The sequence below is a fragment of the Phyllobates terribilis genome, unplaced genomic scaffold (genome assembly GCF_046119375.1).
Source record: "Phyllobates terribilis strain yellow unplaced genomic scaffold, ASM4611937v1 Scaffold_1__5_contigs__length_1240528914, whole genome shotgun sequence".
Taxonomy (NCBI): Eukaryota; Metazoa; Chordata; class Amphibia; order Anura; family Dendrobatidae; genus Phyllobates; species Phyllobates terribilis.
The window spans coordinates 602,844,250-602,864,487 of record NW_027362761.1 but is presented as its reverse complement, the minus strand read 5'-3'; the positions used below and the strand labels follow the sequence as shown (position 1 = coordinate 602,864,487).

General features: G+C 48.0%; 1 protein-coding gene across 1 annotated transcript in view; it reads left to right on the top strand.

Moving 5' to 3' along the window:
* Positions 1-20,238, top strand: part of LOC141272230 (uncharacterized) — a 36,280-nt gene that overhangs the window by 8,654 nt on the left and 7,388 nt on the right. Inside the window, exons 5-11 of the mRNA XM_073682722.1 lie at positions 8,716-8,843; positions 9,163-9,345; positions 10,182-10,305; positions 11,580-11,677; positions 11,758-11,836; positions 13,646-13,743; positions 13,865-13,982. Coding sequence (XP_073538823.1) covers positions 8,716-8,843; positions 9,163-9,345; positions 10,182-10,305; positions 11,580-11,677; positions 11,758-11,836; positions 13,646-13,743; positions 13,865-13,982 — 828 coding nt within the window. The remainder of the gene's footprint in view (positions 1-8,715; positions 8,844-9,162; positions 9,346-10,181; positions 10,306-11,579; positions 11,678-11,757; positions 11,837-13,645; positions 13,744-13,864; positions 13,983-20,238) is intronic.

Sequence of the window (20,238 nt, the reverse complement as noted above, 5' to 3'; positions counted from 1 at the left end):
GAATTTCACAGCTCGGTGTGCTACTGAAAAACTGAAATTTTGCAAGGACAGAAACCATCTGGTGACCCAAGCATTCTTCTCCTTGGCATTTCTCATCCAGACGAGGGGCGAATGGTCCGTAACGAAGCAAAACTGTCGCCCGAGCAAATAACGTAGGGACTCCAAGGCCCACTTAATGGCCAGGCACTCCTTCTCCACTACTCTATAATTTTTCTCTGCTGGGGTAAGTTTCCTGCTCAAGTAGGTGACTGGATGTTCATCTCCGTTCGCCTCTTGCGATAGTACCGCTCCTAGGCCTACCTCCGAGGCATCTGTTTGCACGATGAAGCTTTTCTTGAAGTTGGGGCTGATGAGGACCGGCTGTCCGCACAATGCCAACTTCGTGGATTGGAACGCTTCCTCCGCCTGAGGGTTCCACCGAACCATGGCCGACCTCTTTCCCTTTAAGAGATTGGTCAGGGGTGCCGATCTCCCAGCAAAATTAGGTATAAACCGTCGGTAGTACCCAATAATGTCGAGGAATGCTCTTACCTGTTTAGTAGTCTAAGGCTTGGGCCAGTTTTGAATGGCCTCAATCTTGTTTATTTGGGGTTTAATAACCCCACGGCCATATACGTATCCCAAGTACCGGGCTTCGAGACCTATCGCACTTTTTTTTTGGGGGTTCGCTGTTAATCCCGCGACTCTGAGTGAATCCAGCAACTTTTGTACCTGGGACAGGTGGGTCTGCTAGTTGGTACTAAAGATGATAATATCATCTAAATATGCTGACGCGTACTTCTGATGAGGCCACAACACTGTCCATCAGCCTCTTGAATGCGGCCGGGGCCCCATGTAATCGGAAAGGCAAAATGACCTAGTGATAGACCCTCCGGTGTTATAAAGGCGGTCTTTTCTTTCGCCGATTCTGTCAGAGGCAACTGCCATTAACCCTTGGTGAGATCAAGCGTGGTGAAGTTCTGGGCCTGTCCCAGTCTCTCGATCCACCCAGGGCATTGGATAATGATCAAATTTTGACACTTCATTCAATTTTTTTAAGTCGTTACAAAACCGTAACGATCCATCAGGCTTCGGAATCAGAACAATGGGGCTAGCCCACTCACTCCTAGATTCCTCAATGACTCCTAACTGGAGCATTTGTTTTACCTCAGCCGCGATGGCTTGCCTCCGGGCTTCTGGTACACAGTGCGGTTTCACTCGTACCCTTACTCGAGGCTCGGTGACAGTGTCATGTCGGATCACAGATGCATGGCCAGGCAGTACTGAGAGTACGTCTGTATTCTGCTGCATCAAATTCCGAGCCTCCCATCGCTGCTGTTTAGTGAGAGCATCACTTATCTTAACTTCACACCCGACCTCGTCCCTGGCCGGTGTCAGAGGGTTCCCAGACGGTACGACTGGAGTCTCATCCGTAATCAAAAATTCCCAGACTTTCCAGGCTTTTAGCAGGTTCACATGATACAGTTGTGCCGGTTTTCTCTTTCCGGGCTGGTACACTCGGTAATTCACCTCCCCGACCTTTTCCCAGACTTCATTTGGCCCTTGCCACTTGTCCATGACCTTACACTCTGCTGTGGGCACTAATACGAACACCTGATCCCCTTCTATAAAGGACCTGACTGTGGCTCTTTTATTATATGTGCGACTCTGCACTGCCTGGGCATCCATTAGGTGCTTTTATTATAGGCGTGACCGCCGTGATCCGATCCTGCATACTTGCCACATGCTCAATTACACTCCTATGCGGAGTCGGCTCCTGTTCCCACGTCTCCTTGGCTACGTCCAGCAACCCCCTAGGATGCCTGCCGTACAATAGCTCTAAGGGTGAGAAGCCCATGGAAGCCTGTGGTACCTCGCGGACAGCGAACATCAAGTAAGACAGTAGCATGTCCCAATCCCTCCTGTCCTTGAGATCACTTTTTTAACATAGATTTAAGAGTCTTATTAAATCTCTCCACCAACCCATTGGTGTACCACCCACAGACCAATGTGTGCAACTGTTTGATCCGGAGCAGCTTACATAGTTCCCTTGTCACCTTGGACATAAATGGAGTCCTCTGATCTGTAAGGATCTCCTTTGGTACCCCAAGGCGGCAGAACACGGCAAACAGCTCGCTGGGGATACGTTTTGCCAAAGTGTGGCGAAGTGGTATTGCCTCCGGGTAACGGGTGGCATAATCTACTACCACCAAAATATGTTAATGGCCACGGGCGGATTTTACTATAGGCCCCTCCAGATCCCTCGCAATCATCTGAAAAGGTACCTCTATAATGGGATACCAATGGAGTCCGGAAATTTGCAGTGGGTGTGGTAAGTTGACACTCGAAACACGACTCACAATACCTCTGTACCTTGGCAGAAAACCCGAGCCAAAAGAACTGCTGCAAAATACGTTCTTGTGGTTTTTTGTCACCCCTAGGTGTCCACCCAGCATGTCTGTGTGTGTGTGTGTGTGTGTGTGGGTTTGTGTGTGAACCATCTCCAGCACCGCCCGGCAGTACGACTGGAATATTGCCAGCTGTTCCACCACTTCATTCCGGATTTTATCAACTCTATATAATAGATCCTGGTTGACAGCCATGCGCGGGAAAACCGCCTCTGCACCTGGTTGTTGAGGCACCCCATTTATTTGTACCACCCTTTCTCGTTCACGGGTTAGAGTGGGATCTTGCAGCTGACCTGTCCCAAAAGTACCAGGGGACACTTCCAGCTCTGGGATCGACGGGGTCTCCTCGACCTCTCCTGCCAATACCTCTAAGTCTCTTCCCAAAACAGTCCCATCAGGAAGGGTCTTCACCACTCCCACCACGTTTCATCTCCTCACACGGGGTGGAAAAAGTAACCTCTGCTGTCGGAGGTCCCCATGTTTGCAAACAACCCCGACTTTCTGTCCACTGGGGTTGTCCTTGGCAACCAGTGACCCATGGACCAGAGTCACTAGGCTCCCTGAGTCCAAGAGAGCCTCCGTCTGGTATCCATTGACGAGTACCTGGCAAAATTGAGGTTCGCTGCTCACAGCGTCTGCAGTCACAGTGCAGACTGTCTGGGCATACATCGAGACTCTGCGTGTGAACCCACAGTCCATGGGTTCAACAGTCAGGGGGCAGTTGTCAGCTACATGTCCTGGCCCTTGGCGCTGCCAGCACCTGATAGTGGAGGCACCGTTAGTCTTTGAGACCGTTTTAGGGGACACTGGTCTCCGGCCTCCCTCACTCCAGGGTACCCCATCATTATGGGCTCGGTACTAACTGTCCCCAGCAGAGGGATGTGACCCTTTCACCGGCTCCTGGGCTTGCAGGGTCCGACGTGATAGTCGCAGTGGGGCAGAGTACCGTATGAAGTCCTGAGTGGCCGTGTACCGCCCGATCAGGCTAACCACCTGGTCTAAAGTGCCCGGGTCCCCTTGCCGCACCCAATGCTGTATAGCTGCTGGCAGAGCTCTCACTAGCCGGTCGACCACCACCCTTTGCACAATCTGGGCCAGAGTCAAAGTCTCAGGCTGGACCCACCTTTTAACTTGCTGCAGCAAGTCATATGCCTGAGACCTGGTGGGCCGGGCCTCCACAAAGGTCCATGAAAACACCCGTTGGGTTCTCAAATATGTATTAATTCCCAGTAGGGCAAGGATCTCACCTTTCAGCTTCCCATAGTCCTGGTCATGATCGCAACTCAAGCCAGAGTAGGCCTTCTGCGCGTTGCCTATCAGAAACTGAGCCACCACGTCAGCCCACTGGGAACTTGGCAGGTTCTCCCACTCCGTGGTGTGCATGTAGACGGTGAGGAAGACTTCTACGTCATCCTCCGGACTCGGCTTCCTCAAGGCTGAACGGACCTTATCCCGGGCCTCACGACTTTCCGGGGTCTGTGCTGGTGGCGTCTCTCGCAGAGCCGCAATCTGCTGCACGATCAAGTCATTAGTGCGCTGCTGGTGCTGCTCCTGCTGTTGCCTCTGGAGATGCTGGTACTGCTGCTGGGTGACTACCAACTGCTTTAGTAGCTCCTGCTTGTCAGCCGGCTTGAGCTGAAGCTTTGCAGACTTGATCACAGACATGCAGCTTTTGGGGTATGCCTCAGTTCACACTGCCCACCATATTGTAGTGCGGCAATGAGGCAGTGACCCAAGGAAAGTTCAACTTTAAATGTCTTTGTTTGCAAAATTCATAACTCTAAATGCAAACTGTCCTCCTGGTCGCAGCCGGGTGATCCAAACAGTCCGTGTAAACCTGCCGCCGTTTCACTCGGATGCGCCAGTTACGTTGCCTTCACAAGCCTTTGTTGTACCTTCACCCAGGCTTGCATTGTACATCGCCTCCTGCTCTGCAGCTTGGCAAACAAACCACTGACACACCCAAACCTTTGCTGAAGGTTGTTTAATGGATTCTGTGGCCATGAGCCACTTGTAAGACTCGGCTGGAGGGAGTGGACCGCCCCACTGCCACCTGCAGATCACTCCCAAAATAAAAGCCCACGCTGGGTTTTCTTAAATCCAACTTGGTCAAATAGTTTGACCAAGTCCAAACTTTCCTTTTATTTTGCTCTGCAGCCACAGGTGTTTCTGTGATTCCAGTGCACTACAGCGGGTTCAATGTGCCTCTATGAGCATCCTGGGGGATACATACCGTCCCCCGCATATAATTCCCCTCACTGCCTCCCGACTGTAATACAGGGATAAAAACCTGTGATCCCAATGTATTACCTGTGACAATACAGCTTTTCTTCTTAGTTATTCCAGACGATTAGATTTGTCAGGCTAAGTGCCCACGTTGCGGAAATGAAGCATATTTTTTACGCTTCTCCCTGGCAGGAAAGACGCATGCGGATTTTACATGCGTTTTTGCCGCCAGGTAGAAGTGTTTGTAAAGCGTTTTTGCATGAATTTCTGCATGTGGGTTATCAAGCGCTTTTCCAAGCGATTTTAGCATCACTTGGAAAACTGCTTGACAACTTGTTCACACTATATAAATCCATGCAACCGGCATGGATTTATAGTAGTGTGACCAAGTTAGTTTAAAAAAAAAAGAATACAATGGTAAAAAATAAGTTTATACTCCCCTTCCGGTGTCTTCCCGGTGTTCTCTCCGCCGCGTCCGGTGTGTTGGGCGGCTCGCGGTGGTGTGAAGGACCTGCGGTGACGTCATTGAGCCATGTGATGGGTCACATGATTCAGTGACGTCATGGCAGGTCCTTCACAACAACGGGAGCAGTGCAAGAGAGCGGACGCGGCGGAGAGAACACCGGGAAGACACCGGAAGGGGAGTATAAACTTTATTTTTAATTATTTTTTTTACAGTTTCTATGGTACCCGGGTCTGGATGAGAGTCTCCTCTCCTCCAGACTTGGGTACCATCCGCACATTGAACCGTGTGATATCAGCTTGTGCACATGTAGTGATGCGGATGTCATGCGGTCCAATGCAAGTCAATGGCTGCGATTACGCTGCGCTTCCGCAAAATTAATGAACATGCTGCGGATTTTTGAGCGCAGCATAAACGCTGCGGAAAAATCCGCAGCGTGGGAATTGACATTGCGGAATGCCATTGAGGACTATGGGGGGCGGATTACCAAGCGTTTTTGAAGCATTTACGCTGCGGAAATTCCGCAGCATAAACGCTTGAAAAACGCTACGTGGGCACCCAGCCTCAAATCAAGAGAAATGGCATTTATAGAAGGGCCGGATGATTTTCTCACAGTGAATGTCATTGTAGGTTAAAATAATTGAAAGAATGTAGAACTTGTGGAGACCGGTTGGACTTGATGGACCTGAGTCTTATTTAAACCTATATAACTATGTATTCATGGGGTTAATCGCAAAGGTCAGAGTTTAAGCGCCGATCGCTGCAGTTACAGGTAGATGCTGGATATTGGGAAGGGAATAAATACTTTATAGGAAAATGTATATTTTATTAGATCAGATGTTTTTCGGTCATCCCATCTGAAAATAACTATAAAGTGAAGACCCCAATGGGCTCATACCGGGACCCCCTCACATAGACTCCTCGGCTGCTATTATTTTCAACAATAAAGAGGTTAAATAGCCGGAGGTTTACTTATTTCTAGTTCTCAGAAGGAAAAAAACTCCTCAGACGACCCCCCATGGGGAATCTGCATGTGTCCCTTATTCATTATCCTGTGACTATGACATAAATCTGTGTTGGGAGTCCTCCTATAATCCATGTGGTGACGGCTCGGAGGACCTGCTTCTCCCGCTGCTCAGTGACTGCGCTTCTGTGCACTGCTGATCACCATTATTGGCGTCCCTTCATTTTTTTTCATGGCCTGTACAATATCTTCAGAAATAATGAAAGTTACAGTATATCCTTAGGATTTTTTTAATTGGTGGTCCAAAGTAATACAACAATAGAACATTGTTTAACCTCCTTGTGGCAATTTCAAAGAAGAAACCGAATAAACAGCATGTGCAGCAATAAAGGCCCCCCTAAACCCCTAATTAATACTTGGCAGAAAAACAAGAACATCCTCCAGCGGTAGCCAGAAATATAAAAAGCAAAGTTTATTGATCACATTAGAAACTGTAGTAGCAAGTCACCAAAAGAGATCCATAGATATTCTATTCTATTTTCTGCTGTTTGTCTTCACGTCCGAGACTGGGACGGCTCCGCGCGCTGCCTTACAGGTGAAGACTGCTAATCAACGGTGGGTGAGCTGACTATTCCTTTACCCCATTCCCCTCTGTTCTTCAAGTAATTAATACTTGGTTGCCCCCCCTAATTAATACTTGGTTGCACACCCTTTGGCATTGCTGACAGCCTCCAAACATTTCTTTTAGCCATCTATAAGCTTCTTGCACTTCTCAGCTGGGATTTTCTCCTGCTCTTCCTTTGGAGTTTGTTCGAGCTCTTGAATGTTTGCAGGGTTCTTTTTCCCAACGGCAGATTTCATCTCACCTCAAAGATTTTCAGTGGGATTGAGGTCTGGACTTGTTGCTGGCCATTATAAAACAGTCAATTTTTTTTCTTTTTCAACCATTCCTGTGTACTTTTGGATGTGTGCTTTGAGTCATTGTCTTGCTGGAGGACCCATGATCTTTGACTCAAACCAAATTTTCTTTCACTGGGTAGGACATTTCGCTCTAAAATCTCTTGATAATTCTCTGATTTTATGATTACTGTGATACGGTCAAGGTCTCCAGTACCAGACGCTGCTATGCAACCCCACAGCATTGTGGATCCTCCACCATGCTTAAGTGTTGGTAAGGTGTTCTTTCCTTATATAACCTTTATTGCGCCGTCTGTAAACAAACTGTTGCTTTGCATTGCCAAAAAGCTCTATTTTTGTTTCATCTGTCCACAGAACATTTTACCAGAAGGATTGAGGCTTGTCAAGGTACTCTTTGGCAAAGATCAGTCGTTCCTTTTTATGTCTTTTCTTCAGCAATGGTTTCTTCCTTGGCCTTCGCCCATAAAGCTCTGCTTGATTTAGTGTGCGGCGTATGGTACTTGTCGAAACCATGACCCCAGACTGTTCCAGGTTGGCCTTCAGGTCTTTGGATGTTTGACGTTGTGTTTTTTTTTTCCACCATTTCCACCAATCTTTGAAGACCTCTTTTGCCAATTTACCTTTTTTCCCCACGTCCAGGGAGGTTCTTGACAGTTCCATGCTTGGCAAACTTATTAATGACATTGTGCACTGTTGAAACTGGGATGCCAAGGTTTTTGGAGATGGCCTTCTACTCTTTGGAAGTCTTGTGTTTGCTAATAGCAGTTCTGATGTCCTCAGGCAGCTCTTTTTTTCTTTACCATTGTGACAAAGGAACGGGGCCTACCATGTGGCTTTTTAAATCACTAAAGTCATCATTCATTGGCTAATTCATGTCACAACGGCAATGACAATCACAGGAGAATCTCTTTTGTGATTTACCACAGACGAGTCAAAATATGTTTCCATACTAAATTAAGGTAAAGGTGGCAATACCAGTGACACAGAAAAACCTAAAGCTTTCTATTTTTTCCTCCCATTGATTTTTGTTTTAAACTATTATCATTTGCTCTTTCGTATTTAACATGAGTCTCTCTACAGAAAAACTGTTTTCACTTAATTAATTTTTTTTCAGGAGATATTCCACATTATGTACTTAAAGTGCACCTGCCAGCAGGATTGTGCTTAGTAAATACATACACTGTCAGGTGGGCGACTTTACACTGATTAAAATGATACCTTAGTTGATGAAATCCGTCCTGTGGTTCTTGTGTAATCTTTACTTTGTTTGGAGATAATGATATGCCCGTGCTCCAGGGCAACCTGTGGGGGGCACTCTATCTGGTGCTTGATTACATATTCACCTGTATGCTCTTATGGCAGCTCACTGTGCCTTCACTGACCTGCCTCCTATTTTACCTAGCCACGCACTACTAGATGCATTATGTAAAATAGGAGGCAGGTCAGTGAACGATAAGTGAGCTGTCATAAGAGCATACAGATGAATATGTAAGCAGAAACCCAGATAGAGCGCCCCCCATAGGCTGCACAGGAGCACGAGCATATCATTATCTCCAAACTGAAAGTGAAGATTACACAAGAACCACAGGACGGATTTCATCAACCAAGGTATCATATTAATCAGTGTAATGTCGCCTACCTGACAGTGTATGTAGTTTACTAAGCACAATCCTGCTGACAGGTGCCAATAATGATGAGCAGGAATGTATCGCAAATGATGTTGTCCTCTATTTTCATCTTCTCCTTTTATTGTAAAGACGCCCTCCAGCTGATCCAGTGTTCATCCCTCCTTCTCCTGAATGACCTTCTGAGGATGGACGAGGACGAGACCACCAGAAGATTATTACACTTCTCCCTGGAGATCATCTCCCTGCTGAGCGGAGAGGTAACTCCTCTACATTTCTATCAGCTTTATTGTGTTATGTAACAAGTCCGACATCGGGAAGAGGAAATCCTGAAGAGGAAGAGAAGGATTCTTTACTGTAAGAGCAATGATTGTGTGCAGCTCTCTGCCAGGAGGAGTTGTCATGGGGATTCCCTATAAGAGCTGTAGAGGGGCCTGGATGTCTGTCCTGAGTGTAATAATATTCCAGGTTATGGCCCCAGATTACTGGAGACGGTTATTGATCCCGGGATTTCTACTGATTGTCAGATCTGGAGTCGGGAAGGAATTCTTCTCCCTAAGTGTCTCTCTCCATACACAGGATTACACAATAGTGAGGAAGACACCGGGGGAGGGTGTGACTCCCATCATCCATCTCCAGGAGTCAGGAGGGCGGAGCCCGGACCCCATCACAGAGCCTCCCCCGCACCCCCCGATACATGAGAGGAAGAGGAAGAAGATCCTAGAGCTCAGCAACAAGATGATTGAGCTGCTGAGCGGAGAGGTGACTGCTGGGACATTATACAGGACAGCACTGGAGGATTCTGGGTGATGAGCGGAGAGGTGACTGCTGGGACATTATACAGGACGGCACTGGAGGATTCTGGGTGATGACCGGAGAGGTGACTGCTGGGACATTATACAGGATGGCATTGGAGGATTCTGGGTGATGACCGGAGAGGTGACTGCTGGGACATTATACAGGACAGCACTGGAGGATTCTAGGTGATGACTGGAGAGGTGACTGCTGGGACATTATACAGGACAGCACTGGAGGATTCTGGGTGATGAGCGGAGAGGTGACTGCTGGGACATTATACAGGACAGCACTGGAGGATTCTGGGTGATGAGCGGAGAGGTGACTGCTGGGACATTATACAGGATGGCATTGGAGGATTCTGGGTGATGACCGGAGAGGTGACTGCTGGGACATTATACAGGACAGCACTGGAGGATTCTAGGTGATGACTGGAGAGGTGACTGCTGGGACATTATACAGGACAGCACTTGAGGATTCTGGGTGATGAGCGGAGAGGTGACTGCTGGGACATTATACAGGACAGCACTGGAGGATTCTGGGTGATGACCGGAGAGGTGACTGCTGGGACATTATACAGGACAGCACTGGAGGATTCTGGGTGATGACCGGAGAGGTGACTGCTGGGATATTATACAGGACAGCACTGGAGGATTCTGGGTGATGAGCAGAGAGGTGGCTGCTGGGACATTATACAGGACAGCACTGGAGGATTCTGGGTGATGACCGGAGAGGTGACTGCTGGGACATTATACAGGACAGCACTGGAGGATTCTGGGTGATGACGGTGTCGTTGTTGTCAGGTTCCTATAAGGTGTCAGGACGTCGCTGTCTATCTCTCCATGGAGGAGTGGGAGTATCTAGAAGGACACCAGGATCGGTACCAGGAGGTGATGATGGAGGAGCTCCGGCCTCTGACATCACCAGGTGAGAGGAGACTCTTGTTGGCTCCGGTGGATGTGATGACGTCTCTCGGCCTCGTCCTATAATAGATGATTTTTCTCCAGACTTGCTCTGGTTTTCTCTACATTTTCTTCGTCTGACAACAGCTTTCATTTTCCTGATTATTCTCTTCTGACTTTTTTTGATCGTTGTTTTTTCATTGCAGTTTTGGGGAGGTGTTTTTGATGTGTTTCTTTCTTTTGGCGTTTACCGTGTGAGACAAATCCTGATGTGAAAATGGCAAATATATATATATATATATATTATATTATATTATATTATATTTTATAAAAAAAACATTTGTTCTCATTTTTGGAGACAAAGCAAAAATAATGGGGACTTCAATCTGAGATCCTGGTCTGGTGGTAATAAGTGTAAGTCTCCCTTACAGGGATGTTTGTCAGAAGAATATGTATTATGGAGCTTTTCTGTGGAGTCTGACCAGACAATCTCTCCTTGGCTCCCCGTGTGCATCAGTAAGCGCCCATGACCCCGGTGCCGGCTCTCTAGTTGTCCTTTCTACACATTGATTGGTACTAACCGCTGTGTACCTGGTGCTCCTCACAACACCGTCCTTCCGGGTTCTGTGACTTCATCCGTCAGCCGTACATGTGACCTTTTTTCCTCCTTTAGAGACAAACACAGAACTTGCTGCTTATTTTAGTGTTTATACCGAGGCGGATGTTGAGATTTATCTCTATTTAACGAAAAAGAAAAACACAGTAACCCGTCTTTTAATAGATCAGGTTCTCTCCTCTTAGAGTGATCCCAGAGGATCCTGTCCAGGAGGGCGGCCGTGTCCTCATGGTGACATCATGAGCTCTCAAAAAACAATCACTGGTAAATGGTCACCGTTCTTCCCCCAATCTCCATACAGTGAATTAGGAGAGAAGAAACCGATGGATGGAAATGTGGAGCTTTCTCCAGCTCCTCTGTGGTTCCATCCCTGGTGGAGACAAAACTTGGAGAAGTTGTGTTTCTTAGTACGGCTCCTCCATCTGACTGACGAGGGTCTTCTTTGTCTCTCTCCTCGGGGTCTTCATCCTCGCAGAGCAGAGAGCATTAGGCTTTAGCCTCACTGATTATGACTTCATACTTGAAGCCCACAATGTGCTGGGTCCTCTGTACCGGTGGTGAGGACCACAACAATGTAACTTAGTCCCTGATACATAAACATTGAATTACCAGTTCTGAGAGACGAGTCTCGTATATAGACAGATACACAGCAGGTCATGTATTCAGTCTCTGTGTCTCCCCAGATGGATCCAGGAGGAGAAATCCACCAGAGAGATGTCCCCGTCCTCTGTATCCCCAGGACTGTCCAGAGGAGAATCACAACATCCCGGAGGATCATCAGGTAGATGACACTGAAGTCCCCACAACATCTGACCATGACGTGATGGGACTTGAGCTCATTTTACATTTTTTCTTTTTTAGGGTGAAGATCAGATTGATATTAAGGTTGAGGTTATACATGGAGCACAAGAGGCGACCACAATATGGGCCGATCAGCAGGGTGAGGAGGGGAGACTGTCATGTCTGTTATGTGGTCATCTACTACTACTCCCATCATTGCATGACACAATCTACAGTGGCATGTAAAAGTTTGGGCACCCCTGGCCAAATTACTGTTATTGTGACTAGTTAAGCAAGTTGAAGATGAAATTATCTCTAAAAGACCTAAAGTTAAAGATGACACATTTCCTTTGTATTACCCTTGGACATTTGTGTGGTCAGATAACTTTGACCAATGATTCAGACCTTACTTAGCCTGTTAGGGCTCGTTCACTATCATCATTAGAAAAGGCCAGCTTTATAAAAACCCAGCCTACTTTAACAATGTGCCAAAAAAACAGCAGCCATGGCTTCTTCAAATCTGCTGTCTAGCACTCTGAAAATGGTGGAGGCCCACACAGCACGAGAAGGCTATAAGCAAAGCATTTTCAAGTTGCCCTTTCCTCAGTTCAAAATGTAATAAAGAAATGGCAGTTAACAAACAGTGGAGGTCAAGATAAGGTCTGGAAGACCAAGCAGAATTTCAGTAGGGTTGCTAGAGAGGCAAATCAGAACCCTCGATTGATTGCAAAAGACCTTTAGAAAGATTTAGCACATCAGAAGAAAACCTATCCTGTGACCTCACCTTGAAATTCAGTGTCAGAAGTATGCAAATATGCAAAAGTACATCTAAGAAGGCCTGATGCATTTTGGAAACAAGTCCTATGGACCAATGAGGGTAAAATAGAGCAATGATCAAAGTTGTATGGAGAAAAAAGGGCACAGAATTTCAGGAAAAGAACATCTCTCCAACCATTAAGCATGGTGGTGGATCAGTCATGCTTTGGGGTTGTGTTGCAGCCAATGGCACAGGGAACGGGTGGAGGGAAGAATGGATTCCATGAAATTTCAGCAAATTCTTGATGCAAACATAACACCATCTGCAAAAAAGCTGAAGGTGAAAAGAGGATGGCTTCTACAAATGGATAATGATTAGTGTTGAGCGAGTATGTTCTGTCCGAGTACGCTCGGGCCGAGCTCCGAGTATTTATAGCTGCTCAGTGATATGCTTGAATCCCTCCCGTGTGCATGATTTGCAAGTGTTTGACAGCTTTATTACATGTGAGGAATGTGTAAGAAATAGACATTCCTCCCATGTAATAAAACTGTCAAACAGTCGCAAATCATGCACACGGGAGTGATTCGAGCATATCACCGAGCAGCTGTAAATACTCTGAGCTCGGCCCGAGCGTACTCGGCGAAAGGGTTAACAGAACATACTCGCTCAACACTAATAATGATACTAAACACACGTCAAAATCCACAATAGACCACCTCAAAGGGCGCAAGCTGAAGGTTTTACAATGGCCCTCACAGTCCCCTGATCTGAACATCATTGAAAATCTGTGGCTAGACCTCAAAATAGCAGAGAATGCAAGATGACTCAGGAATCTCACAGAACTGGAAGATTCTCCAAAGAAGAATGAATGAAAATCCCTCAAACAAGAATTGAAAGACTATTGTCTGGCTACAAAAAGCATTTACAAGCTGTGATACTTTCAAAATGGGTCGCTACTAGCTACTAACCTTGCCGGGTGCCAAAACTTTTGCGTTTGCCCATTTTTCCTTTTTGAAAATGTAAAAGATGAAAATATATATAATATATTATTTATTGTTTTGCCTAAAATACAAAGGAAATGTCATCTTTAACTTTAGGCCGTTTAGAGATTATTTCATCTTCAACTTAACTGTTAACAATAACAGTAATTTTGACCATTGGTGCCCAAACTTTTACATGTCACTGTATTCTGTCACTATGTGTTTCCTACAGATGGATTCATGGAAAGAAATCCACCAGAGAGATGTCCCCGTCCTCTGTATCCCCAGGACTGTCCAGAGGAGAATCACAACATCCCGGAGAGTCATCAGGTAGACGGTGCTGAGCCCTGTACTGGATCTGTATATGGGGGGACATTTCTGATTGAGGTCATAGATGTCACAGATTTTGGTTGTTTCTTGTATTGTGCTGATGTTACATCTGATATATCAGGAGGAAGATCCGACTAAGAATAAAGTGAAGGACGAGACAGAAGAAGAAGCGATAACGAGGGGGGATCAGCCGTGTGTGAGTGACGTGAAGGAGGAGATTCCTGTAGATGTTTCCACAGGTGTGTAATAATGACCGGCGTGTGATGATGATGACTGGCGTATGACGATGATGATTGGCATGTGACTATGATTAGCGGCGCCTGACGATGACCGGTGTGTGATGATGACTGGCGTATGACGATGATGTTTGGTTTGTGACTATGATTAGCGGCGTGTGACGATGACCGTTGTGTGATATTGTATGAAGTCTCCGATGCAGTGAAGCTTTATCCGCTGTCCACATCGCAGCAGAAGCGTCCGGTGATGGCGCGGCTGCTCTTGTAGAGTCCGGTTGCTCACCGATGAATAACTGGGCCGCCTTCACACCTTTTCTTAATGATTTAATAAGCGCATTTTTAATTTTCCTAATTGTGTTTTTTAATATTACTTCCATCTTTTACTTCCATATTATTCTTACTCAAGTCTCATGCTGCCATATAAATGACTGAGCTTGCGATTCGGACAGAACCCCGGGGGAAGATTCCGTATAATGAGGCGCTGTGGACGCCGTCTGGCCTATGATCCAGTGATGTCCATCTTTTTAAGCGTGCATAAAAGCGCAGTCGACCAGAGGCTAGACGGAGTTCGGTGTAACTCTGTGCCTCATTATTGTGAATGGATCCCTCGGGGGTGTCATCTGAATCATGTATTTTGTAGATTTAGTTGGAAACCCTGATGTAAATGTTCAGTGTACAGCACAGGATAAATATGATCCAAAATGCCACCATTAAGAGCTTCTACTCAACCCACAAAAACAAGTCCCCATTCAGGTTCATCATCTGTAAACAGTAATATTGGGGGTGTCTGTCAGGAAAATATTAATGTCAGGGACAGATTAACAGCTTATTAGCCCTTCTCCCAAGCCCTCTCCTGTAGTGTTTGTCCAGAGATGACAATTATACTGTGTCTTCCTGCAAATTATCCCCCACAGCCAAAAGGCTTTACACATGAAGTGTCACAAGCTAAAATGCAAATGTATTTCCTCTTAACACAGACCAGAGATAGATTGACACCTTCTCCCAAGCAATGAGTTTGGAGGAAATGGTTCGTTAGTTTCAAAGAGACCCACAGACAATTCCTGGCCACCAGCCATAGCCAGATCGGCTCCGATATTAGATATGAAATCGTATGAGTTCCATACGTCCGGCAATAACGAAACCCAAATGGGTAGTGACCAAATCAGCCCAGGAATGTGTAGGTAGTTTTCCAGGGCTGTAACCAAAATCAGGGAGCTGCAGCGCAAAAACACCAGAATAGCAGACTGCAGCTATGTGAAGTGTGATATCAAAATAAAGATAAAATCATAAGGGAAAAAATGGCGTAGTTTGCTAGCTTCTGCGATCAACGAGTGATGAGTTATCGCAGAAGTTAGCGTTTCTAATAAAAATGTACAGGCTGGAGACCGGCCCACATGATGTCACCACAAGGGGCGTGTGGGCAGATCTACCCATAGGTATAAAAGAGTCTATGGAGAAGACAGGAGCACTCATTGCCAGGGGGGAATAAGAATTATAAGCAACGGGTCCTGTTCAATAACAGCATATTCCAACTGGGGAGCCCCTCCTCCACCTATATTGAGTCGTCGCAGCGAACTTTATCGTGTAAGTTTCACTTTTTTATCCTGTTTTATTTTATGTATCTGCATATGTATTTTAATGCCCCCTTTGTAACATCCTTATGTATATATTTTTCCTAAACACTGCCTCCCTTTTGGATTAAATATAAAATTTAATAGCTCTGCTTCTTTTGTTCTGTAATCGTTCCCTCCCCGAAGCCATATACGCTACCAAAACGCAGGCGTCCGGCCAGGCCTGTATTATATTTCAAACTCGGCCGGTGGTGGCAGAGAGTATTAATAATTGGGCTATCGTGAAGCTGACAGTGACCGTACGGAGGGCGTTAAACCCGGATTCCAGGCTGTGGAACCCAGGGTGTTACGCCATACTCTCACTGGTCGCTTACCGATACCTACGTAAAGAGTAGTCTGGATCGCGTGCTCGCGACTCCGGACGAAATACGGACAGCGTGACGGCACGGTGAGATATTGCGTGATCTCCCCGGTGTCGTCCTGACTGTGTGTGGGCCCTCATCCCTGACAAATTGGTGGCAGCGGTGGGATATTGTATGATCCTGCCGGTGTCGTCCTGACAAATTGGTGGCAGCGGTGGGATATTGTGTGATCCTGCCAGTGCCGTCCCTGACAAATTGGTGGCAAGCGGTGGGATATTACAGAACATCAGTGGCTGGATTGAGCAATCATTCCTGTCACTGAAAACTTGCACGGTTCTCGCGATAATTCTGTACAAAGTTTTAAGAAATCAGACTCGGTGTTTTAATATTTTTTTTTTATCTGAGACATTACTGTATGTGTAGCAGTTGCATCCCCCCCTTCTCTTGTTTTTCTGTCCTATCTTTTATTTGGCAATAATGGCTACACATGGAGAGAACTGGTATCACCAGCAGGTGAAGACCACTATCATCGCCCTCTGTGAGCTGAGGCAGATTGACCCAACTGGCAAAACCAAGGTCCAAATGATTGCTGAACTCCTGCAGGGTGATGCAGAGCCCGTCCGACAGCAGAGCCCTGATGATGGGGCGGCAAGCCAAGGATCTGCTGCAGGGGTTCCACCTGCGATTGCCAACCATACCCGCAACCAGGGTAGTGTGGACCCCCACCTGCAGATGGCCATGGAGCAGCTCGATGCAGACGATCGTGACGGACGACTGCAGCTGATCCTGAAATTCCAGCCCGAGAGGCTGCGAGAGCTGAGCGACAAGCTGACCGAGAGGCTGCTGAGCGCCAGGCCCAAGCTGACCGACAACACCAGCTGGAGCTAGCCCGGATCCCGACGAAGTCATCCTCCACGCTGTCCTGTGAGTCCAACAGCACCAACTGCCTTAAACCCCGTCCTGAGCACTTCCCTGTGATGGAAAAGGATGGGGACTTGGACACATTTCTGCGAGGCTTTGAAAAGGCCTGTAGGCAGTATCAGTTGCCCACCGGCCAGTGGGCAAGGTACTTAACTCCAGTGCTCCGCGGAAAAGCCTTGAAGGTGTTCGCTTCCCTCCCTCGCGAACAAGATGGAGACTATGAGGCCGTCAAGCAGGCCCTGATAAAAAAAAAGTACCAGCTGACTCCGGAGGTTTACCGAAAAAAGTTCAGAGCCCTCCAACGTGGACCACATGACACCTACAGCGATGTGGTAGACGGGCTCAGAACCAACTTTGAGCAGTGGATCCGAGGACTGTCAGTCACCACCTTCGAGGACCTGAAGGATCCGATGGTGAAGGACCAGTTTCTTCATCTTTGCCCAGTGGAAGTGAGACTGTTTGTGCTTGACCGGGAGCTGAGGGAAGCCGCCAAAGCAGCCCAGATCGCGGATACCTATGAGGCCAACCGCACACCAGAGGTGCGGAAGTCAGCCACCGCCAGCTGGAAAGGGGGTAAGCTGACGACCACCCCCAGTGTTCCAGCCAGTCGGCCCTCAGCGGCTCCTGCCCCATCTTTTAGCACCCGGCCCGCATTTGACTCCCGTAGGTGTTATACTTGTGACCAAACGGGTCACATCAGCCTTGTCTGCCCGGAGAGGCAGAAGATGGACCCCACACCTGAGGCCCCAGGGCCTACTGCAGCCATTCTTTTTGTGGGTGGGGCGGTTGGTCAGGCCCGGGAGAACTTACAACCCGTTACCGTGGCCAACGCTGTCACTGTCGGCCTTAAGGACACTGGCGCCGAACGCACCCTGATCCGTCCTGAGTTTGTGTTACCAGAGGAACTCATTCCTGGGAAGACCCTGACTGTCACCGGGTTTGGGGGTGTTCGCCGTCCCATACCGATGGCCCGAGTTTTCCTGGACTGTGGTGCGGGGAGGGGATTAAGGGAAGTGGGGGTGTCGGAGAATCTCCCCACTAATGTGCTATTGGGAACTGATCTGGGATGGTTGGTTGCTCGATACATCCCTGACAACCCTCCCAGATCTGATATGTCATGTAATGCCACTGTCAAAGATGTCAATGTCATGTATAATAAGTGTGTGTTGTGGTAAAGGGGAACTCAGCCGCCTCACCCTGCAGGGTGATGATGATGAGGATCCCCTAAAGAGAGCCAGTATAAGTGCTAGGGGCAAGGGGAGCAGGCATGGACACCAGGAAGCAGGTCGTCCCGTGCAGGTGACCAATGTCATGCCGGATAGTGACATGGTCAGTGGTAGCTGCCCCATGACTAGCACGGCTCCAGAGGTGATGGGGAGAAACACGGGGATCATAGGGAAAGTGGTCCCGTGCCGACGACCAGTGTCACGACGGACTGTGACATGGCCGGTCATAGCTCCCCCCTAGGGAGCGCAGCTCCCAAGGTAAAGATGATGACTCGTAAAAAGGTAGGCCGCATAACCAGGCAAGGTAGGAGGAAGGTGTGTCCCCCTGTCAGGAGTATAGGAGGAAGGTACCCATAGCCTGTCAGAGGTGTGGGGAAGATGTATCCCAAACCGGTCAGGGTGACCGGAAAGCTGGATCCGCAGGAAGGGTGGGCCAGGAGGTGGGCTCCAGGGGCAATCTGTAAATCACCCTTTATGCCACCTCAAAGAGGGGGAGATGTCAGGAAAATATTAATTAATAATAATTAGCCCTTCTCCCATGCCCTCTCCTGTAGTGTTTGTCCAGAGATGACAATTATACTGTGTCTTCCTGCAAATTATCCCCCACAGCCAAAAGGCTTTACACATGAAGTGTCACAAGCTAAAATGCAAATGTATTTCCTCTTAACACAGACCAGAGATAGATTGACACCTTCTCCCAAGCAATGAGTTTGGAGGAAAGAGGAAATGGTTCGTTAATTTCAAAGAGACCCACAGACAATTCCTGGCCACCAGCCATAGCCAGATCGGCTCCGATATTAGATATGAAATAGTATGAGTTCCATACGTCCGGCAATAACGAAACCCAAATGGGTAGTGACCAAATCAGCCCAGGAATGTGTAGGTAGTTTTCCAGGGCTGTAACCAAAATCAGGGAGCTGCAGCGCAAAAACACCAGAATAGCAGACTGCAGCTATGTGAAGTGTGATATCAAAATAAAGATAAAATCATAAGGGAAAAAATGGCGTAGTTTGCTAGCTTCTGCGATCAACGAGTGATGAGTTATCGCAGAAGTTAGTGACGCGCCCCCTGGGCCATATTCTTTAAGGGAATACCCGGAGCCGGATCAGATGGGGGTTGTAGTCTCCGAGTGGCTGTGACCCGGTCCGTGCCCAGGGTGTCAAGCTCAGTGTGTGGCAGTCCTTACTGATGTTACTAAAGTTCTTTTATGTCGACTACGCCACCCGTTGAATTGCGGTCACTACGGCCGCCGCTGCAGCAGGGTCCGCTGAGGCTGATGGTGTTTGTGCAGCTTAGGTAGTATAACCCCCAACGGGAGGGGTATAGCCTCAGGGGGTCAGGTGCAGAGGATGGTGGTTGTGGAAGTGCAGGGAAGATGGTAATGAGAGTCAGAGTCGGGTTGTGCAGTTCAGGGTTCTTTACTTACTGCTGTTCTTGTACCGGTCACTCCGGCCTTGAGTGACCACCCGAGCCGCGCTGCGTCCACCAGGTCCTGGACTCGGCCAACCCCCAAGTAGTTCTGGAGCGTGGTTCTGAGCTCCCTTTCTGTCCTGTCCTCGTCTCTGGCCTTCCCCACCAGGGATCCACCTATGTCCGGCTCCCTCGGGCCTTCTGTTGGTAACCCTTGACTCTGGGTTCCCTGACCCTATGCGTGGTCTGCCTTCCGGGTGGATATGGTGGGTGGCCGTGGCAGATGCTGCCCACGGCCTCCGGTCTCTGGCTGAGGTATGCTGTAGCCCCCACCAGTTTGGGATCCGGTACCCTGTTGCCAACTCTTCACCCTGTGGTTGTATTTGGGCTCTCAGAGTTCCTTCTTTCTCCCCCTCTGGGTCTTTCTTTCTCTCCTCTCTCACTCTTGGGCTGGGGCTGCTCTGCTCTTCTGCTCTCTTCCACTGCTCTGCAAAGACTTACTTCTCACAGACTGACTGACTGTGGCTGACTGACTGACCCTGATCTTAGATGGTGCCCACCTTAAATACTCCCTCTATGTGTGAGCTCAGGTGACCAGCACCCAATGAGCTCCTATCTTTACCCAGGCTGCTCCCCCTATCTGCCCCTACACTACTGGAATGTACCACCCCCCTCCCACTCCAGCCAGGAACAGACTCGGTCGTACCTGCACATTTCTAAGTGGGAGTACCGTTGGTCTGTTCCTCGGAAATGGGATGTGTGTAGTGCA